We start from the raw sequence: 24571 nt of genomic DNA on the forward strand, positions 1-24571 counted from the left end.
AGTTCCAAACATGTACCAAAACCCTACATCTACATATGCTGCTTCAAGACTTTTAATACAATATGGGCTGAGGAGAACTAAAAACAAATGTTTGTCAGGAAGAAAAATAATGGTGTCTACATTATAAATTAAAAAAGTTATTCTTTTCCACAGTTTTTCCAGCTGAGGTCCAAATTAAAGGAGCTGATGCATAATTTGGGATTGTTTCCAGATTTGTCTTTAAGAAAGGAACTTCTTTTATTAAAATTATGCTTTTTCTTTCTCTAGAGTGCTTTGTACATAAAAATCTCTGCATTCACAGGTAGGCTATCTAGGAATAATGAAGTCTTACCATCAGATGAGACATTCTGTGGAATTGTAGGCTCCATAAGAATGTCTGGGCAGAAACAGATTGATAATGATTTGAGGAATTCACTCAACAGTTGAGTGGGTAGAGAGCAAACATATTTGAACTTCTGGCTAAAGGTACTTACCTACATGGAACGGCCTTTAGAAGTTATTACTCTTCCAGGTAACACATAATTAAAAATATATTCTTACATAGTAAAATAACTGAAATTAAATTTATCCTTCAATTAGCTAACCATAATAAAAACATTTTTGTCATCTGAGTGATACTTTCTGAGTGATAGTGTCAGAAAAGAATGTGAAGTTTTCATCTTTGAAAACATTCAAAAAATGGTTAGAAAATCACCTTATTGAGAGCCTGGGGCCACAGCAGCGACATCTCCTGGGAGCTTGCCAGAAATGCAGAGCTCTGGGACCCACTCAGACCCTGAAATCAGAATTGCTATTTTAACAAGTTTCACAAATGATTCATATGCATATTAATATTTGAGGATCTCAGTTATAGAGTGGTTATATCAGTGGCACGTATCCCTGGCTCTGTGTGTATGTGTATGTGTATGGGTATGTGTATGTGTATATGTACTTGTTTGTGTACATGTATATGTATGTGTTGGGGTGGGATTTTTTAAAATAAAAATTCTCAGGTTCCTGCTTTAGATCTAAATCTGAATCTCCATGTTGTATATTAGATTATTCATTTCTATTCTCATCATTGCAGTTTTATGCATAATTTGAATTTAGGCATGATTACAAACATGAATTCATACTTGTAATTAGAAGTAAAAATCAATCCTATTTAGAAGAACAAAAGTGGCTTATAAAACACAACAAATACTGCATAGAGATTGTTCAATGAGAGGTTGCTCACAATTTTAACAAGATTCTAGACATTTTAATTTTGGTACATATTCTGGATGTTTGCCATCCTGAAGATTAGTCATGCAGTTTCTGGAATTTTAAATTTCTACCTAGGTATTTCAGATTTCTATATATTTAATAAAGGTGTAAGTTTAGGGGTGGAGGAGGAAAATCTAGTCATTGCCCAGGATAGTAGAACAGCAAATATTTGGATGAGAAATAAAGGCATTTGTCTGCTTGTTCAGATGCCTTTAAATCTATTAGTGTTTGACATAATAAAGACTGAACATATATTTATCCTTCTCTAACGCAGGTAAGTAGTTGAATTTTAAAAATTGATTATTTGTACTCTTAAAAAAATTTTATATTCTTAGTATTTCCTTGTTTCATAACGTTAGTTTCACTAATATTTTCTTGGTACAATTTTTGGTTTACTTTTTTATAAGTGCAATGAGTTCATAAGCAAAGTATTTTATAGGTTAAAATAAATCTCTCAAGACATACACACAGGAAAATGGTACCTTTGACCTTTTCTAGTAAAAATTCCCATGCGTTGGATTTTCTGCTCCATTGTCACCACTAAATTGTGAATATCCACTACTTATATCTCATAACTCTCTATTCCTTCCTTTACCACATGCACAGGGACTCACTGCTACTCCAGATTCCCATGAGACTGTAGATTCCACTGGGAAACCCATGCCCCAAAAGTATCATTAATACAGGAATCTCTTGTTCCCTACATCATCATGTTACCTGAGAGTTAACTGAGTTCTGAAAATCAGGCCAAACTCCAGAATCTTTGCATGTAACTGTCTTTTCTGCCTTCAACCTTTCCTTTGCTTCACTCCTCAATCAACTACTTAGCATGTTTCAATAAAAGCATCTAATCATAGAGACCATTTCTGACTATCTTATCTACATTTCTTGCCCACCCACCCATCATCTGTTCTACCAGGAGATTGTTTCATATAATTTATCACAATGTGCATTTATTGACTTGTCTATTGTCTGCCTTCATTACTAAACTATAAATTTCATGAGTGTATGCTCAATGAAGATTTTTGGAAATGATTTTTTTGCTCACCAGTTTTCCTTGGAGAAGTAATAGTATTAAAAATATTCACTATGTTCTAGGTATAACTTTAATAAAGATTTCACATACATTCTCTCAATCCTCAAAACACTGATATTTATTCCTGTTTTACAGATAAAGAAGCACTGTTACAATCACAATTGTCACTTTAGTTGGCCAAAACTAAACATTGAACCATTATTCTTCATGACTTTGAGAAAGAAATTAAGACCAAATAATCTACAGCTATACATTCATTAAACAATAAGATCATTCAAAATAAATGATTGTTCCAGGTCATTTTCCCTTAGGACAATACATTAGTTGATGCCTGAGTCCAATAAAAGACATGATGCCTTTAGCACAAAGTTAATAACGTTCAGATTTCATAAACGTGCCACTGCAGATACCACTGATTTGATCTCACCACATTGAGGAATAAAAGCAAAGTTTGCAATTTAACATAATGGATGTGATCATCTGCCTCAGTTAAACTCTTTCCTCTGTTCGGAAAGCAATGTATATAACAGAGACAAGACACACATATAAACTAGTTCAGTTTAAAGGATGTCCTTCAGCCACTGCAAAAGGTGGAGTTTGGTAAACAGTGTAGGAACAGGCAGAGTAGGTGAGTGTACATCCTCAGAAGGCAAAGGGAACTCAGTATATGATCGTGGTTAGGGGGACTCCACGCAGTACTATCCGGGAGGACAGGCTACTCTTTAGAGACATAGTAGTGTTCAATGGACAGGGCTATTGGGGTGCTAGTTGCTTCTTCATATAGGTCCTTCAGTGGCCTGTGGGATTTTATTCCTCCCAGTGAGGACATGCAAATTCCCTGTACAAAACCTGTTCAGAGGGTACTCTATGCATAAGTGGGTACATGTGAGTGTGTACATGCAAAGAGGGTAGAATTAGGGCAGGAAAGTAAACCATTCGGCTAATAAATTGTCCTACTTAAAATGTCTTTCTCACCTCATATCCTGTTTAATTTTTTTGATATTAGGCTAACAGCTGTTGGTGTGTTTGGCTGAATCAATTATCAGACACTTAGTTTGCACTATATAAAATGCAAATTATTTACTTTATTAACAGCAACAAATGATGCATATCAAATAAATGTCTATGGGATTTTATTAGCTAAGATGAATTTGATTGTAAGTATCACAACATTCAAACTAAATTGGGAGACACTAACAGGTATAATTTTAAATCCTGAGGTAAGATGAGCTTCTGGGAGTTTCGACTCAGTTCCTTAACTATGTATTCAAAACCTTAAATTTTTTTTCTGTCTCTCTCTTCTGTCGTCATGGTGTCAACTTCAACCTGAAGAAGTATCTATGTGGTCACAAGATTCTGGCAACAACTTTTCACCTCTATGATTCTTTGTATGTATCCACAAAAACAGAGAGATAAACTTTTCCAAAAGCTCTCTCTAAATGAGGAAGAGAGTCACTTTTCTAAAAGGCCCCCCAAAAGCCTCTCGTTTTTTAATATCACTAGCCTAAATGAGATCAGACACATTACACTGATATCAGTGGCCAGAGAATGAGAAAATGATAAATATTTAACCTTCATTATATAAACCTACCACTAGCAGAAAATATGAAAACAGCTTCCCCAAAATCACATGAGTTTCACAGATACCAAATTAAAACTGTGGTAGTTCAGAAGGTGAGGAGGGAAAATGTGCAGAGGCAGTGACTATGCTCATTGTGGGGAGTAGAACAGAAATAAATAATCAATGTCAGGTTACATTCTGAAATTATCATTATAGTTCGTTTTCTATGGATCACACCTCCCTATCACAGTTTACTATTTTTATTCTTTGCTTCAACCCTTCTTAAATAAAAGGGAAAAGATGTAGAGTAAATAGGACTCTATACTGCTGGAGAGAAAATATTTTGGCATTATCTGCTAATAATGAACATCTTGTGGATTCTATAATCCAGAAATTTAATCTCTTGATTATTTCCAAAAGGAAATGCATTACCACATCTACTTAAAGACATGTACAAGAAAGTACACAGTTGCATTATTTGTCACATACAAGAAAAAATAGAATTCAAATCAACAGTAAAATTGATAAATAAAATATGGCTTGTACACATAATGAAATATTGTATAACAGTTCAAATTTGTGAAACATTGCTACATGCAGCAAAGTAAATTTGAAAAATGAAAATCTGAGCAAAAGATGTCTGGACATTTATATACACGGACAAATATGTAATACTTCTGTTACATAAAATTTAATGACAAGAAAAATTACCTGTAGTGCTCAAAGTCAGGACAGCAGTTATTTGAGGTAAGAGAAATAGGACAGAAATTAGGAAGCGAAGAAGACGTTTTCTGGGGCATTGGCAATATTTTATTTTCAGACATAGTTGGTAATTACATGGGTTTTTATTTCAGTTTTTGATAATGCATTGAGTTATATTTTAATCTTCCATGCTTTTTACACATTAATACTTCTTAAGAAAACAAACTAATCAAGTTTAGCTATGAAGGTTAAAAGCAGAGCATTAAGCACCTAAGGACAAGAACTGCTTCTGTCTTCAAAGGTGTGGTTTTCTAAAACTTTTTAAGTATTTGGCAAAGCACCCAATGAATAGTTTTCAAAACATGAGTATTAATTTTTTAAAAGAAGATTCAATATTTGTGGAAATCAACTTAGTATGTAGCTCACTCTCTTTATATATGTGCCCATGTAACAATTAGAGTTAATACTAAAAGGAGCTGCCTATATAAGTCGCTATTGTATGGTTGCCATTGCTCTCTTCATCAAGTGCTGATGATTCTCTGCACAGGAAAACTCGAATGACATATGTTTAAAACATTTTTAAAAGTGTAATGAAACAAAGCATGCACGAGTATGTTTATTGCAGCACTATTCACAATGGCAAAGACATGGAATCAACCTAAATGTTCATCAGTGATAGACCGGATTAAAAAAAATGTGGTACATCTACACCATGGAGTAGTATGCAGCCATAAAAAAACAATGAGATCATGTCCTTCGCAGGGACATGAATGGAGCTGGAGGCCATGATCCTTATCAAACTAACACGGGAACAGAAAAGCAAATACTGCACATTCTTACTTATAAGTGGAAGCTAAACAATGAGGACACATGAACAAATAGAGAGGAGCAAGATGCACTGGGGCCTCTCAGAGTGTGAAGGCTAGGAGGAGGGAGAGGATCAGGAAAAATAACTGATGGGCACTAGGCTTAATACCTGCGTGATGAAATAATCTGTACCACAAACCCCCATAACACAAGTTTACCTATGTAAGAAACCTGCACTTGTACCGCTGAACTCAGAAGTTTAAAAAAAAGTAAAAAAAAAGAAAAGAAAAGAAAAGAAAAAAAGTACTAAAAAAAAAAATGAAACAAAGTCAAAGTTAACACAAGAACAAATCCTAAAGTCACGTCAACTGTCCATGGCTGCTGGGTAGGACAGAAAGAAAAATGTGCATGCTAAATTCTGGTTAGAAAGAAATGTTGACAAATGTTTATTAAACTGGAATATTTCTCATTTATCTCTTTATAAAGCATTCAGTAGAATTATTTACAACATGTTAAAAATAGTATTTTCACTTTCTCATTTGTGTATACCTTGCTACAGAATAAAAGCTACGATGACTTTGTTCTACTTAATATATGTACAAGGAAGCTCATAGTTGCATTGTCACATACAGAAATAAATAAAACTCATATCAGCAGTAAAATGGGTAAATAAAATATGGCATGTACATATAATGAAATACTGTACAAGAATGCAAATTTGTGAAATATCACTACATACAAAAATATTGACAGCCTCATAACCTGCATGACCTTGGGAAAACTGGTACAGTTTTTCTTGTGCACGACATACTAACATGGAAGATTTTAAAGGCAGTAACCTGAAGCGGGTTCATAAATATGTTGGTCTCATGCAGCATTTTTTTAATCAGATGGTAGAACTTTCACCCTATACTTGTCTTGTTATTGGTCTATAATGACAACATGGTGACAAAGTCAATGTAATAAAGAAGGCTTCCACTGCTTCACTTCAGAAACACACATAGATTGCATTTCTTGCCATGTTCTATGAAAATCCAAGACCAATTTTAATCAGAGAAGATATGCAAACCATGAAAGAGAAGGACATAATTATTTACCCTCAAGAAATATATCAAGCAGGAAAACTTTGTATTTCTTCATTTATATGATGACTAATATATCATAAATATGCAAGGTGCGGCAAATACTGAATTTTCAAAATAGGACATAGGTTAGTCATCTTAACCCTGGCTGTGTGTTAATATTAAGTTGAGGGTTTAAAGACATGCCAGTGTTGAACTCCTACCTCTTATAATGATTTAATTGGTCTCCATGAGACCAAGACTTTGGTATTCAACTAATTCTAAGGTACAGCCATAATTAAGAGGTACTGCAAGATGGTATGACAGAACAACCTGGACTTTCTTTTCTTGGAGTAAATAATTACTTTGGTAACTGCTTTTAGTTAAGTCAGATGTCACTTGCTATAGTGTTTCATGGTAAACTGAAAATTCAAAATAGCATCATCTTCAATATTTTTGGGCTATTAAGATAGCCCTGTATTAACATTTCCTAAAGCTTGGGACACCTGCTCTAGTACACAGACAATTTTAATTAAGTGTCACATCGGTATGGTATTAAAAGATATTGAAACATATAATTAGAAAATTTTTCCCTTTTAAATTTTCTTTCAGCATATCTAATTATATTGAGGGAAAAGTCTTGGTTTATTTCTAATTTATCTTTAGCCACTCTTCAATGTGCTAATCTGCCTTCTAAAGAGACCAAGAGCAAGCTTGGCATGTCTGGGAGACCAAATGCGTAATTAAAATTGGATAACATTGTCCTGGTATCATTGAATTTACTTTGCTGTTGTCTTCTAATATGAAAAGTGACACGACTTCCAGTTTGTATTGTTTTATTAAATGCATTAAATTAAATAATCTTCCTAAAAACTACTTTGTTTTATGAAAAAAGTTCAGTCATAAATGATCATATCTTAAAACATGAGTATTAGATGTGGCATGAGTATTAGATGTGGCAGAAAACATTGAATTTGGGAAACAGTGACTTACAGATTTAGATATCTTGATCCTTCATTAAATGGCTTATATTTGAGACTCTTTTTTGAAGACAGTTGTAGATGGAAAGAAGTACAAAGTATAATGCTGATATCAAAACACTCCTCATCTGTTTAAGGGGACAAACACCTGAACAGCTAGAAAAACAACAACGCTTAAATAACAATGCAAGACAATACCAAAAAGGTTCTTACATTGTAGAACATGACTCAGCTCTGTCTGTCAGCACCTCCAACTTGATATTGAGGTTATTTCTATCAATGTTTTTTTGCATTCATTTTCAAATCTCAATTTATGTGGGTAAGAAGAAAATTTTCTTCTAGAATACAAAATATTTTGAGGAACTGATACAACTTTTGATTCTTCCTCTAGCAAAAATGTTCATATATACAAACATGAATAATTTTTTTAAATATTTGCAAGAAGTCCACAGACGGATAGGAGATTTTCTGTGCACTTTCACGTGACACATGAACAAAAGATTAAACTGTCTCAGATTTAGAATCATTTAAAGGTCACTGAGAACAAGTGTGTGAAAATGAAGGCTGGTTCCGTATTTAGGCAGATATTCAAATGTATCAAATGTATTTGAAAATTCATATTGTTCTGTGGTGACATGAAATGAAATATTCCAATTTTATTTTCATGTTTAGATGTTGGAAACTACGGAGCAAAATTTTTCAGATAGCTTATTAAATTTTCATTTTCATACACTAGTTTTAACAACATATGTACATACATCTGAATGACCATAATTCTGGAAATTTTTCTTATTCGTCTTTCTTATACTTTTCTGTTTGTTTCTTTCTAAAATTGTGCTAAAACTTTATTTTCAGATTCAAGGTAAACAAATGCCAAATCTGTCCTCGTGGTCAGGGCCAATTCTAGAAGACTACTAGTAAGTTTTCATTGACTCTTCATAGATAAAATATTTTCTCAAAATCAAGGTTTTATTGTTCACTTTAAAAGTTAATCAAGTCATTTCTTACCCTTATCTTTTAGTCTTGTTGTTAGTACGTGTTCTTGTTCCTCCTTCCTCCTACTCTCGTTATATAAATAGCTTATTTTTATCTCTATATAATATGAATTTACATAACTAGGAATTATGAATACTCCAGATTATAGAAATTTGTGTTCATTCACTCGTTTGTGTTTATTCACAGACATCTCTTATGAGCTAAGCACTATTCTTAGCACTTAGAATTATTACTTTTTTTAAAAGTTCCATATTCAGAGTGAACAAATTAGTTCTTCATGAACCCATTTTGGAAAGTCCAAAATTACATTTGTTCCTGGAATTCTGGAACAATACAAAAAAATCCCCAATGAAATTTGAAAACATCCTAACTTCACCGCAATTTTAAGCATGTGTTAAGTCAGAAAGGTTTATATAATAGAAGAGGGCTGTTTGTGTAATTTACAAATTTACAAGTTTAAATCTTTTAACACACAATAAGGCTAAAAGCCTTAAATTATTATGAATTCATATTAGAAAATGAGAGTGCCTTAATGAAATAACAAGATAGCTTACCTTCTTTGCTGGCAGTATATTAACCATCTCTTACACACGGCTGCAACACTAATGTGCATTTTGTAATATTAGGCTTTTATAGAATCCATACTTCTTCCCCCATCTTCCCTATTATTACTTTCTCTAGTCTTTCTAATATCATTGAGTACATAATCACCAGTAGTATCAAAGCAGAACACATAACCATTGAAAAGTTCATAATTAATTCAATCAAGAATGTACTCTCAAGGGAAAAAAAACTCCATTTTGTCTAGAAAACTGAATGTGATCATTTTTATGTAAGCGTTTCTGGAAAAAAAAAAAAACTTAACTAGACAATCATTGTATTTTAAAATCTGGTATTCTGTAAGATAAGTTTTTAATTATCCCATGTAAATATTTAGGAGTGGAATTACTGTGTAATATGTTAAGTGTGTGTTTAACCTTATAAGAAATTTCTAAACTGTTTTCCTAAGTAGCTATACCATTTTCATTCACACTAGCTATATAGTTCGAGTTGCCTGACATCCTCACCACACTTGGTCTTGCCAGAGTGGTTTTTATTTTGCCCATTCTAATAGATGTGTAGTGATATCATATTATGATTTTAATTTGCATTTGTCTAATGGGTAAAGGCTAATGATCTTGAACCTCTTTTCCTGTGCTTATTTGACACCTCAACAACTTAGATGAATCTCAAAAGTATTATGCTAAATGAACTGTATGTGTCTCTAATTATATTCTTGAAAGAAAAATCTTCAATGATGAATAACAGATCAGTTTCAAGGAGTAAAGGATTCGTTGTTGTTGTTGTTGTTGTTTGCTTTTGTTTTGTTCTTGTGAGTACCATAAGTACCACTCAAACCAAGAATACTGATTTGGATGGTGCTTATGGTACTTGAGAGAACTAATATATGTGTTAAAATGTATGTAAGTATACACTAAGGGGTCAATTATGCTGTATGATAACTTAAAAATACAACTATTATTCTGTAATCATCATTAAACTTTAAAAAATATTCTCTGCCATTAGATATTTGTGGAAATTTTCTAATAATAAAGTATGAGATAATTGGGCTTAAAATTTTAAAAATTTGGTGGGGAGAAATAAAATTTCATTAATGAACTAGTACTCTGGTTTCTTATTAATTTTGTATAGAATTTTTAATCTGTTTTACTATTTGCCTGGATTTATACACAGATTAAGTTCAATAACAAATTTCATGGATAGGAAATAAGTATACTTTTGTCAGTGGTCTCTATGGGAATTCCTTAAAATTTTAAACATTCAATTAAAGTCCAAATCATAATAATTAACTTGGAATTTAGCAATAGTGTTTGCCATTTATTAGCTGCAAAGTATTTAGCTCTATAAAAACAAACCTATTTACACATTTACACACATTAGTTAAATATAATGCAATAATTTCATTTCAATGCCATAAAGTAAGTATGTTTTAAATCATTGTCATAATATTAAAATCAATAACTGGTTCTTGGTCTCGCTAAGATTTTGCAGTAGGATGTAGAACAACACGTTATATAACTCTGATGAAGCTAAAAGTCAGCACTTGAGTTAATTGTCAAGCAACTGAAAACTGCTAGGTAAAATGCAACCCTCACAATTCCCCAGATTATATAGGTACACTTTTCCCTAAGAATGAAACTGTTGGTATTAGTATATGAAGTCTTACCCCAATCCAAACTCCTTCCCTAGAATACAATTCAAATTACCATGATTTTGAGACCATACATTAGGAAATAGTTTTCTACCTCCCAAGTTATTCCCCCTGACTTTTTCATTCTCAATCTATCTTCCAGCCACCTGGACCTTCTTTTCATACTTAAATTATACCAAGCGCTTATTTCTTTGGGGATTCTTGTACCTGCTGCTACTTATGATGATAATGGTCTTCCCTTCAATCTTTTCATTGCTGGGTTCCTTTCCTCCTCTCATAGTTTCTACTTCTTATCCATTATTCATAATTGCCTTTCCTGGCCAGTATATGCAAAGTAAAATTTCCTGGATTATCTTCATAACACCACACTTGTCATTTCGTCAACGCTATCACAATTTGAAGTTTATTTAATTTGTTTGTTTACTGTCTGCTTTCCCCCAGACAGCAAGGTCTATTTCCTAGTACAGTGCTATGCAAGTATCAGAAACTCAATAAACATTTATTGAAGACAGGAAGGCAGGAAGCAGGCGGGAAGGAATTTGCCCACCTTGCATTTATATTCATTCTGTATTTAACACATTACCTCAGAGCTCAACAGGGGCCAAATGGTATCTTATGTTAGCTTATTTCAGGGGAAAAATGAACAGAATCATGTGGGTTTATCGGTTTAAAACTGCAAAAATTAGCCGGGCATGGTGGTGCAACCCTGTAATCTCAGCTACTTTGGAGGCTGAGGTGGGAGAATTGCTTGAACCTGGGAGGCGGAGGCTGCAGTGAGCTATCACACCACTGCACTTCAACCTGGGTGACAGAGTGAGACCCTGTCTCAATAAAAATAAGTAAATAAAATAAAAATAAATAAATAATGTTTGAGTGTAAGATGTATCTCTGGGTACACAATTACCTTGTATCAGAATCAATAAGTGAAGTAAATCGATATATAGGTATGACATTGTCTATAAGTAAATTTATAAAAGCAGTGTTATATATTATTATATTGTATATAAAATATATATATTTAAAACTATGTCCTTCTTCTAGAATATAAACTTTACTAGAGGAAGGGTTATGTTTGCCTTGTTCAGCACTATATCTCAGCAGCCGGCATGGTGCTAGCAACATCGTGGGTGGGAATTAATAAAACGTGATTAACAAAATAAATAGTAATCCAGGAGGGTATAGTGTGGGTAACCTGAATCAGAGTATACAACTACAATCTCTAATTTTGTGCTTTATGCGCATTTGCACTTTTCTGATATATTTTATTAAAACTTAAACAACTGTTAAGAATCTGCTTGGTACATCACTTACAACCTGAAGTAAAGGAGACTAAAATTGAATTAAGAAATCTCTCCATCCTCATATGACTTTCTAGAATTTACTGTGATGCTTGGTCATCAGAGAAATTAAGCTGCACATGCAAAGGGAAGTCGATCTCCCAAGAGGACTTCCATCATGGACCATGGAAACTGTGTAAATGGCCTGTTGAGCACAAGAGTACCTGGAAAATTACAATCAACTGTAATAGATGTTTTGAGGAGTATGTGAGCACTCACATATTTTTGTTTTTATGACACTGAGTTCATTTTATTTGCATTTTCAAAATTATTAATTATATAATATTAATGTATTTAATTTAAACAAATTATATAAATTTAATTATTAATATATAAAAGATTTTTTATGAGGTGACATGCAACGTGACTGAAAGGTTGTAGATTTTTGTTTATCTAGACAAAGTCACTTTTATTATTTCAGGCTTTAAAATACAATAATTCGCTTAGCTAAATATCGTTCCATGTATGACCTCACTTTTTAAACTTTAAATAGAAAATATCTATGACAAAATTACATCTCAAACACTGAGCCATCACTCTGATGAAAATTCTGTATTGAAGAAAGATTACATGGTTTAAAAAAATAGATAAGAGGTGGCCGGGCACGGTGGCTCACACCTCTAATCCCAGTATTTTGGGAGGCCGAGGCGGGCAGATCACGAGGTGAGGAGATCGAGACCATCCTGGCTAACATGGCGAAACCCCTTCTCTACTAAAAATATAAAAAGTTAGCTGGGCGTGGTGACAGGCGTCTGTAGTCCCAGCTACTCTGGAGGGTGAGGCGGGAGAATGGCGTGAACCCGGGAGGCGGAGCTTGCAGTGAGCCGAGATTCCACCACTGCACTCCAGCCTGGGCGACAGAGCGAGATTCCATCTCAAAAATAAATTAATTAATTAATTAAATAAAATAAAATAAAAAATACACACACACACACACACACACACACACACACACACACACACACACATATGGTAAGCTGCTCTGAAAGCAATGCCTGTGAAAGGTGATAGGAAAATAAACCCAGTGTTTAAAGGGATCTGATTAAGTTTAATGTGGCATAACACTATTTGTGAGGATACAATGAGAAGAGCAATTTGCAACCCAGAAGAAGGCCCTCACCAGAACCCAGCCATGTTGGCATCCTGATCTCAGACTTCCAGTCTCCAGAACTGAGAAACACATATCTGTTGTTTATAGGCCATGTAATCTATGATGTTTTGTTTTAGTAGCAGAAGAAGACTAAGGAATCAACTTCATGTAGATCCCTCCCATTATGCATCAGGATAGGTCTGTATCATCAACAGCATATGACAGAAGCGATGGTGTATAATTTTTGACACTTTATTGTAAAGACCATGGCTTTCATCTTGAAAACCCTCTCTCCCACTCCCTTCCTCCCTCCTTTCCTCCCCCAATCCACTCTGTCTCCTCTCTCCAACTCTCCAACACCATGTAGAGCTCATAAGACAAGAAACTGGAACTTCCTTTTAATAGCCACATTGGAGTGAGCCTGAAAATTGATTTTCTAGCACCTTAAGATGGCCAGGACCCTGTTCAACAATTTGACTGCAATCTTATGAGAGATCCTAAGTTGCAATCACCAAACTACCCATTCTTGGATTCCTGCTCCTCAAACATTGCAAAATAAGAAGTATTTCTTATTTTCAATTGCTAACTTTTGAATAACTGGTGATGTAGAGATAGATAACTAATGCAAAGACAGATGATATCTAAGGTTGCAATGACTTAAAGTAACTTAAACTGTCATACACTGAAATAGTGTTTTGCTAAATTTCTTACAATAAAATACATCCATGCTACGTCCTAGACATTTCATCAAGAGTAATAACAGATGCCTTCACCATCACTTGTACAACAACATCCATGACAGTTTGTTTTCAATTAGCTTCAAACTAGAAAAATCAAGGGGATACTGGGTAAATGTATTGTAATTCATACCATGGAATTCATAATAATGAAAAAGAACTCATGATATGTGCAAAAGTATTATATCTCAAAAATATTATGTTGAGCAAAAGAAGCTGGGCACAAAAAAGTAAGCATATTGTTAATTTCATTATTATGAAGTTGTGCAACAGAAAAATATAATCTATGATTAAAGAAATCGGAAAAGAGGCTACCAGGGGCAAGCAGGGATTGGAGAGAGGAAGAATGATGACTATTAAAGAAGCACAACAAAACATGCGATGTGATAGAAAAATCATACACACACACACATTCACACACACACACACACAGGGGTGGTGGTTATAATGCTGCATACATTTGGAAAAAAACTTCATCTAACTGTATATTAAATTCTGAATAATTTATTCAATCTATATTATGTCTTTATTTAAAAAAAATAGTTGTGGGGGAAAAGTCTATTATGTGGTGAGTGAATTGGAAGGTAGCAAAAACATACTCAGAAAGGTATTTTGGGCAGTGTTGAAGTAACCCAGGTGACAGATGATGTCGAATTTTGTTATATGATCAGATGTATGAGGCACAAAGAAAACTGAAAAGTTAGTCATGACCCTGTAATACCAGCTTAGATTGTTTCCTTCCTCATTACTCTCCAGATTCTGCAACAACTGCTTCCACTTCATGCTGTCCAATATAAACTTGACCATCAAGAGTAGCAACCTGAGTTTGCTCTGAATAATGAGTTGAATAAATTTGCCTAGCAACTCAGTGATAATGTTTTACAATATCTTTGGGAAAATATCCTTCTTTGCATACAGTGACAAAATTATCTTCAGGAAGGAGTCTTTTATGACAGGATATCCTTTCTCATTTAAATAAAAGCTATTCCACACTGTTAGAGGTATTATTAAGTTCAATGTTTAAATAGGCATTCTCAAAAGTTAGGAACCTCTACCTAATTTGCTTATTTCATACAAGTCAAAGTAACAAACTGAAGAATTAGAAAAGTTGTATTTTAAAAAAATCCCTCTTCTACACTCCCACAAACTTCAGAATTTAGCAGGGATGGGGAGACTACTTGTGCCTCCAGGGATGTATCAGGGGATAAATAATGTCCTGTATTAATAACAAAAACAACAATAACAATAACAGTAGCCAAAATAACACCCTGTAAAGGTCACTTACTATGTGCCCCTTAACATGTATTGTATCAATTCCTACTCAAAATAAACTTACGAAAAATTATTATCTTCCTTTTTATTTGAGACGGAATCTCACTCTGTCACGCAGACTTGAGTACAGTGGTGCAAACATGGCTCAATGCAGCCTTGAAATCCTGTGCTGAAGTGATCCTCCTGACTTAGCCTCCCAAGAAGCTAGGACCACAGGCGTGCACTATCATACCCAGCTAATTTTTTTTTTTTTTTCTTGAAATAGGGTCTCACCATATTGCCCAGGCCAGTTTGGAACTCCTGGGCACAAGCGATCTTCCTGCCTCAGCTTTCCAAATCTTCATTTTTTTATATATATATGAAAAGATAGAGTGAAACTGGTAGACTGAGGGTATCAAACTGAATCCTGATCAAGTGTGTCTCTGTAGCTTATGCTATTAACAAGTATACTATGCTGTGGAAACTGTTTTTTTGCTTATTTTCTTTTATTTCTTTTCCTGATGGCCATATATGCTGACTTAGAGTGAGATACTGTAAAACAAGTTGAAAATATTTCCTTTTTTTGAAAAGAATAAAAATTTGGGGTAAAATGAGTACAATTTTTATTACTTAATTAAGCATACAATTATTGAACATCTGTTAGAGACTAGGGGTGCTATAAAACGTGAGTTGTATCAGTGGCATCTCTTCCTTTGTGGGTCCTAGCTTTTAGCTGAGAGAGAGAGAAAATTAAAAAGTAAAAATAATAAACCAATAAATAACATAATTTTTTTCTGATTAATTACTAAAGACTATAAGTGAGTTCTAAGACAAAGTAAAGCAGAGAGGATTAGAGGACTTGGAAGTACAGGGTGGAGTGAAGTTTGCAATTTTACATTAAGTGGTAGGTGCAGGCTTTATTGAGAAGATGAGGTTTGAGCAAAATCTTCAAAAAGGTGAGTTAATCAGTGGATAAGTGAGAGAAACACATTGCACAGGGAACACAATATTATACAAAATTTTCCTTATGTTATCATGACTAATTTTCCGATACTGAGAAAAGAAGAAGATAAACATTATATTCTCATTTAGTATAGATGGTACACTGCTAAGAAGGAACAGAGCTTTCTATAAAAGACTAGTAAAACAGCCCTCGGTGCCTTTTCTTTCCCCATCCTCGCAGCTATGTGTAGAAGTTTAAGGATTAAATGGCAGAGGAGTACTTGTGGAAGAAGGTTATTGGCTTAAGAGTAGAAGGAACTGTTCAATTTCTTATCTCCTACCATAGTGGGAGGTAGCTCCACTTCTGCCTACAGAAATCAGGTAATTCACTCATGAATGTCCACCATAAAAAAAGACTAAGAGGCCAATTGTTATCTCTACTACAAACACAAAATCTTTTACAACCTCTTAGCATGCTCTAAACAAGTGGTTAGAAAATTCTTTAGGGAAATTTGGCCTGTATTCTCTATAATGCAAAAATCCCAGAATTGACTCAAATACAGTACATTTCATAAATTAATTAATAAATTATACATTTATTTCTCTTTTTACATTTGGAGTTGCTTTCCTCAATTATGTATCTCAAGTGTGTTTTCAAAAGCAATTTATAAAAAGAACTGATAACCAACAAAAAAAGAACATGTGAAAGCATCAGTCATTTATTTTTTCCTATCAAGATTTTAATGACATATTATATTCAGTTTGTTTTAGTTATTTTATTGATATAAATATACAGTAAGTTCTGCTATTTCTTTAGGTGTATTTAAGCAAATACCCACTGCATATTTGTCTTACTATGTAGACTTTGGCTTTACATCAACACTTGGGTTCATGGCAGGGTTTCTATTATAACAAAGGATCTTTGCTTTAAAGCATCCCTTGTTTTCTCCACGATTATGTTATTTGGTACTTACGTGGTTTTCTTTATGAATGGGTGGAGAGTGTAGTATCAGTGCTACTTATTTAGCATTTACATGGTATTTTATCTATGCAGAGTTATACAATGATTTTTATAATAATATAGAATTATTACCCAGGTTTGTGCTCTTATATCATAATACTGTAGGGATTAATATGATTTGAAGTTAAGTTTTATTTTTACCCTAAACCACTAATGTGTAACTTTAAAGGAGCTTTTTATTTCCTTTTTAAAAGGATATTTATTCTCTATATGGGGAACAAATGAATAGGAAATAACCCTCCCCAGTAATGCAAGTTAGAGAGGACTTTTACTTCTCTAAACAACTAAAGTATTTTCTTACATTTAGAAAAAAAAAGCAGGGGTGGGGGTGGGGCGACTATACTTGTTCAATGTGATGTATTGCGCTATGAATTCAAGGAGGGGATCTTAATTCTGTTCTACAGCCAATAGTAAAGGATCCTTGAAGAAGTCCCTTAATCTCTCAATATCTCGTTTTCTACAGTTGTCAGGAGAAAATGTTATCTTTTTCATGTAACTCATGAGTCTACTGAGAGAATAAAACTGTGAATGCAAACATTCCTGTAAAAATGTAAAATCCCTATTACTTTCTAGAAATTATAACTTCTTATTACTCTAGAAATTAAAACGTAAGAGCTTTTATGTTGTTACCACATAGTAATGTTAATTAACTGGTTGCTAGTATAATTGGGGTGATTAAAAATATGTCATCATTCAATATCTACATATTAAAATTATACATATCCATATATGAAGTTGTAATATTATTTCTACTTTAATATTGAGTATAGTTGACTCAATTTTGTCTTCCACTTTTCTAAGAATTTGTGTAAGAAAACTGGAGGACAACATTGAGCAAGTTTCCTATAGATTTGCTCAATAGAAGGCAAGGTCTCCTCTTTAAAAATGGAATGACATGCTATAGTTAAGTTTCTGGATGTTCTGGATGAATAATTAAGTGCAGATTAAACTATGCTTTACTTACATAGACACAACCAATGAGGAAATATATATTCTAAACATAATTTTGGTTCAGCTCTAAATAATTCCATTTAATATGCTCTTAAATTAAGAAAAACTGAATTTTAGACTGTTACTAAGCATTTCTGTCTAGACTTTTCAATCAAAACAATGAAAATGTAATAATGATGTCATTGTTGGAGATTGAGTATCTTAAACCATGTCTTTATATAGATTAGACATTTTGATTTATTCAGTGGACTGAATGGATGTAAAGTATGTTGTGGATTCTATCATCTGAAGACAGAATGTGAGAATCATGAATATTAAAACTAGTAAATAACTTGTAGATAATCCAGTCCACCTGTTACACTTCTAGGAACACTATCGATGGATTGAGACTCCAAACTGATTAAAAAAACACAGAAGATAATATTGACAGATCTAAAAAACCAAGTTACTATGATTCATATGTATACACATATATAAACATCATTATATATGTATACATGTTTACTTATATCCACATTCATACTTATTATATTATGTTGCTTCTAATTATCTATTGTGTTTAAGCAAGTTATTTCATCTGTCTATAATCTTGGTTTCCTAGTCTTTCAAATATGGTTGATGATAAATACTTTGTGGAGTCACAGTGAGGATTAAGTGTGTGTGTATGTGTGTATGTGCGTGTGTCTTATTTGATTCAGTGTGTATGTATAACATAACACAAGTGGGGCATAAAATTGATATTATCTTATGACTATTTGATTTCTGACTTTGAAGAGGTCACAGAAGTGTCTGATACCCTGGCAGCAGAAAGATGCATTGTCTTCTGCATGACTACCCGAATAAAGTATCACATCTGGAATATTCATCTCAACTGAAATCCTGAACCTTTAAGCATTTGAATAGTGCTGACACCTGTAGTGATCAATCCATCTCCAAACTACTCTGATTATAACTTTTAATTATAATTCAGTCTTCTATAATCAGTCAATTTGGCAGAAGTATTTGGAGAACAACAAGTATGTATAATTCCAGTAAAACCTACTTGTACTTAAACTGAAAAGTCTGTCTTGAAATGGCTGGGAAATTGTAGTAGAGAGGTAGCCAGGACCCTAGTAGCATAATATTTATAGCAAAGAAATACAGTATCTAAAATTAGTCTTAACTTCCTTCCAATTTGAGTGGAAATCCTTGGCATGAAACAATTTTTTAAAGTATAGAACAGAGACCTCTATCATTAAAATACATAGGCTTTAAATCAATTATTTTGAGGAAATTAGCTGCTCTGAATGAATCTAGGACATGAAACAGGCATTTATATAACTCATTATTTAAATTACAAGCCAATTTGCAACTTCTGCCTGCAATTCAGGTGTTTTGTTTAGATAGTAGTGGGCAACCGGGTTCTGGGAAATACTGGGTGATGAGTATTTACTTTCTTTCTGTTCTTCTTTATGTTTTCTTTCAGGTTAATGGTGGCTTCAGGATAACCTTTCAAATTTGGAAGGTAGAATAACCCTACCATTCAAATAGTCTACCCAGTCTACCTCAGGATAGACTATTTGAAATGTTTTGTCTACAAGTAAAGCAATTTAGGATGCTGAGGAAATAAATTTTTTCTGGAGGATACCAGATGGAGCATTTAGAAAGATAAAGAATAAAAAGCTTGTCTGTAGAGATTAATTCTGTAAACAAATAAGGTTATATTGAAGAATCAAAATATTTTGTTTTCTACATGCTTAGTCCTAGTCTGTTAAAGAAATATCTAAAATAAAATTATAGAATAAAAACACTTTAGCAGCTCATAAGAAACATCGTGGAAAGCATCTTAGTTTAGGCAACAGCTAAAAGTAGAAAATATGTATAAACCTTTAACTGTATTTTCTTTTTAAAAATTCAGAATGAGCACTTAAAAGTAAAGTTTGGATGGATCATCAAAAATTCAGTCCAATTTATTTCTGCTCAGTCTATCCTTGAAAAATAATTGTTTGTCACTCTAAGCATATTATAAAATCTTATTTTATTCTAATAAAACCAAAACACTTTATGTTTCACTTATTCTTGTTTACTCTAAATTATTTTTTATGTTTTTCTGTATTTTTTCTTCCCTCCAGTGTATTTTTACTCTGAGATGGAATAAAATTACACCAAAAAAGTTTATAAAAGTATAAGATTTGTTTTAAAATCTCTATGCACATATATGTGGTATATATATAGTTTTTCAATATAATCACATACACATTATATATGTATGTATTTTTTTTTGGAACCAATATCTTCTCATAACTAATGTGGGTGTGTTCTTTACACTATTCCTCATGTTTTATTATATGTATAATATTCTCAATGATTGACATACAAATAAAAGATTATTGATGTTAAATTGATTCATCCTGCCCAGCTGAATAATAAAATATGAATTATCAAAACACTTTTAAATATTAAATATAACAATAAATAAACTTTTGGAAATCAGCAAAGTATAGACCACTTTTCTTCAAAGTAAGGTCTAGGGTACTTGTTGAAAATATTCCTGTTGAATATTCCTGTTCTCCACCCCAGACATAATGATTAAAAAGCATTCAGTGTATAGTGTAGGAATCTCCATTTTAGTAAGTTCCGCAGGTTATTTTTTATGACAGCACAAGATATGTGAATGTTTAAAAATTTTGAGTTTCAGAAATTAACTATTTCACTTATAAGAAGAGATATTAGTTATTAATATTCTCACTTCGATGCTTTATTTATCTCCTTGTTTAACTTTTGTAAAGACACAGACTAATAAACTTTGTCATTTAATGAGGGCAAAAACAATCTTTTGAGTTATATAAATAAAAAACCAATTATTTATTTTGATTTCTCTTTAACTTTCCAGGTGGTTTTGCTACTCCTGTTTACCACAAAAGTATTACTTCATAAATACCATTTCCTATGGGCTCCTCGTGTCTCAAATATTTCCTAGTTATTTATTGTCCTTCCTGAGGATCAGCTTTAGAGATCAAAGCTTCTATTTACCTCCAGTCCTACTAAACGATTCAAATGACTTTTTTTATGGGATTGCAGCAGACTGAAACTCTCATCACATTCTCTGCACCAAACAGCAATGACTCCATTCTCTGTCACTATGAGAGAATGCAAAAATTACCACTTTGGGGAGTTTCCATTACAGATAGCTCATGTTTTTAGAGCTCTTTTAAAAAACTCATCTAAGGCAGTCTGGTACAAATTGAAAATTAAAATGTATCATCAAATTTACTTTTTATATGACATTAAAATGGAAAAGGTGGGGCTGTGGTAACAGGAAGATACCTTAAATACTATTTTATTATGAACTACGGTAAAGTTAAACATGTTTAGGTTAAAATAGGGTTACTGAAGATAAAATACATAATATTCTTATCTATTAAGTTAGACAATTGTTTGCTAGGATGGAGATGAGTCAAAAATAAAGACATTCCCTTGTGTCTTGTCTAGATTTTAATCCACAGGTTTCATTAATGATAGAAATAGGGGAAAGATATTTTCTATGAGTAAGTAACTATCTATTCTCTAATTTCTGAAACAAATTAACAGCTATCCACAACCTTAAGTATAAAAATGAGTTCAAATTTTGAATCGAAAAATTATTTTTTTCAGGATTTCACTAAATTATCTTACATATAAGACTGTTTCCAGTAAAAGGCCCTCTCCTATTCTGAGAAAGCTACTGAAATCTTATAATCCTGGTGAAAATACGTTCTATTTTTATAGTAAATAAGGAAGGTAAGAAAAGTGCTGGAAGAGTTAAGGAGACCCTCTCTCTGTTTAGAAACTCCAAAGTGAGATTTTCTCTCTTTATTTTGCCTGAACTTCTTTATCATAAATCTGTCTTATTACCCATCTTAGATAAGAGGGGCCCAGAGAAGTTGCCTGGTTTCAATAATTTTTTTTAATAAAAACTAGTTTAACCTCCATCCCTTTCAGCTGCTTTTGTTACAACTACCATGTAAGATTGTCAAGTCACAAAAAAAAAATGTTAGGGCACTGTGTTGATATTTTCTATAGCCAGTTTTTCATTTGTTTCTTTCTTTACATTGGTAGGATATGAGAGGTGTATTTATAGAACTTTATTTCAAAATGAAAATATAGAAGAATGCAAGTAATGTAAATAGTGGACCTCTAACATGCCTTTGGTCCTAGCTAGAAAGCTTGGAGAGTCGGGGAGGTACTTAGGTAGGTAGACGAGGAGTCAGCTAAGCTGCATGGATGGTTACTCCTCTAATACTCTTAGCTCAAGGAAGTTCAAGTAAATTTAAATGCCAGGCACTTCAGAGCATATACATTCTCAGGGTTTTCAGGAGTCCAGTCTCCAGCCTGTCCTTTTTGTTTCTATTCAGTGCAGCAAGGTTTTAAAGCATTAATGCATACTTCACGATTTTGGCATCACAATCACCTGGTTCAGCATATTTTCCAACACTGCAGCAAGGCCAACTCTTTTTCCAGACACATATTCCCCTATACAATAATTTAACTACATTCTCCACCCTATGCCCAATAGTCCTCTTCCCATATCGAGGAGGGAGTAGAGGTAATCAGATCAGGATCTCTATATTGCATTAGTGTCCCGTGGCTTCATTGGCCTTCTGTCTGATTTTATGGATGCCCTGAGTATATTTAGAGACGTTCTATCAGGTTAGACAAGCCTCTCTATCTCTTTGGCCCTAACCAGGACTGCTGTCCCTGGTGCTGAACCATGTTTGCACACGGGGAGTTGGTTGTTGGGTCAATGGGACTGGATGCAAAACCTGGCTGACTGACCTTAAGAATGCCAGGTGCAGAGGCAAGCGATGCCTTAGTACACAGGAACAGGGCCGCCCGACGCCCCTCCCCCCAGCTCCCTCACACATATCTCTCCGGTGTGCGCCAGGACCCATTTGTAAATTTCTTCATCAGACCCCCACCCAAAACGCTTGCAACATGGCCTCAAATGCCGGCGTCTATCAGCACAGCCCACTCCGACATCAGACTGCAGTAATGTCAAAATGCTGCTCCCCAAGTATTTAGTCTTTATGAGGTTACCTTTTCCACTCTAAAACCAAAACAATAAAATAAAATAAAATCCAATAAATGAATACATTAATGAAAGTGACCTTCCACTTTTCTTCCTCCAGTCCCCGCCCCATATATTCACTCTCCCCTAAATTATAAAGCCTCCCATCCTAGGAGAGTGTTTTAAATCTGGGTGGTCTCCAGAGTTCCCCCTCCCCACACCTTCTCCCCACCTCTTCAGAACAAAACGACGCCAAAAAGGGCACATCTTACCCAGGGTAGAGCGACAGCAGGAGCAGAATCCACACCGTCATTTTCTGTGAAAATACAGGAGTCGAGTAGACTGAGCTTCCTGTGCTCCATATATTTGGCGAACTCATCGCTTTTTTTTTTCCTCCTCTCGCCTCTTGCCTCTTGGTTGCAGAAGAATCCCTCCCCTTTGTATTATTCTTATGCTTATGATCTGGTGGTGGCTCCCCCCACCTGCCTCTAGTAGGTCCCGTTACTGGGGAGATGGATTGCTACCAGATTTGGGAATTAATATTCAGGGGGCAGAGATAAGATCAGCACAAACGCTTGCAGATACCATCAAAGCGTCACTCTGGCAGCGGCTTCCAAGTCTGGGGGAGTAATATCATCGAGGCAGGGGGAGGGTACAAGGAGAGACTCACACGGAGACAAATAAGGGAGAGGGAAAGACGCGCACACTCGTGTATACTCATGCCCCTCACACTTACGCGTTCTCCCCCGGGCCCATCTCTTTGGGGTTATTTATTTGTTTGTTTTGATTTTTTTTCTTTTACAGGGGGCAGCGCCCTGTGCGTGTATGTGTATTTAAAATAAATAGGAAAAAAATCACTAGCGACTCTGCGTGATTAACTATCACGCAGATTAACTATGAGGTCAAAGTGGAAGTGATGCACGCTGCTGCAGCACGAATTAACACATGCGTGGTGTCTTTCCAAAGCTTTTTAACCCTTTACTGCACACACAAGCACGCAAGGACTGGCATTCATGGGGACAAGAGATGCTTTAGCAAGCCCAGAAACTACATCATCAATGACAGAAGGTTTGTGGTCGTCAGATCTGCCAAGAATCCTTATTTTAAACTCGTACAGTCTTAGAAATCATGGTTGCATTGTTAGAGCTGGGGGAGCAGACAGTGGGGGAGGTGTGAGTGTCTCAGTAAGTCATCCTGTAGGCAGACAGATTTGGTGAATTCAATTTGAATGAGAGAAGAAAACATTGATAGAATTAAAGGACATGGAGAAATTCTATGCTACTCAAGATTCATTCCTCCCTTGTCAGTTCTCCAACCCCAGCAAAAATGCACAGACACAAAACTGCTTGAAGTTTGACAAATGTAATTGCACAGGGATAGCAGCTTGAGTAAAGATTACACACCACAAAATAGGAGGGCCGTTTTTTGAAGGAAGGGTGGGCAGTGGGGTATAATCAGGAGGTCATTTAACAATGCAAAGGGTTTTCTGTTTGTTATGTGGGAGGTTGATTTTTTTGTTCTTCTTGGTAATAATCCTGAAAGTTTTTAGGTTGGATGAGTGGTATTCGCATGCTTCTTTCTTGCCTAGAATGTTACTATAGATACTAATATATAGA

General features: G+C 34.2%; 1 protein-coding gene across 16 annotated transcripts in view; it reads right to left on the minus strand.

The window, feature by feature from the left end:
* The window catches only part of GABRG2 (gamma-aminobutyric acid type A receptor subunit gamma2), a 91432-nt gene extending 67426 nt beyond the window's left edge, over positions 1-24006 (minus strand). For 11 of the 16 annotated variants that reach the window (XM_031935473.1, XM_031935479.1, XM_031935478.1 and 8 more), the window contains exon 1: positions 23228-24006. In XM_031935473.1, coding sequence (XP_031791333.1) covers positions 23228-23334 — 107 coding nt within the window. In that variant the 5' untranslated portion in view covers positions 23335-24006. Of the gene's footprint in view, positions 1-2694; positions 2724-7605; positions 7731-23227 lie in introns of those variants that run through there. The other 5 variants (XM_031935477.1, XM_031935475.1, XM_023218878.2 and 2 more) reach the window with 4 other exon arrangements.
* Between the last annotated feature and the right edge of the window lie 565 nt (positions 24007-24571).

The sequence above is a fragment of the Piliocolobus tephrosceles genome, chromosome 4 (genome assembly GCF_002776525.5).
Source record: "Piliocolobus tephrosceles isolate RC106 chromosome 4, ASM277652v3, whole genome shotgun sequence".
Classification (NCBI taxonomy): domain Eukaryota; kingdom Metazoa; phylum Chordata; class Mammalia; order Primates; family Cercopithecidae; genus Piliocolobus; species Piliocolobus tephrosceles.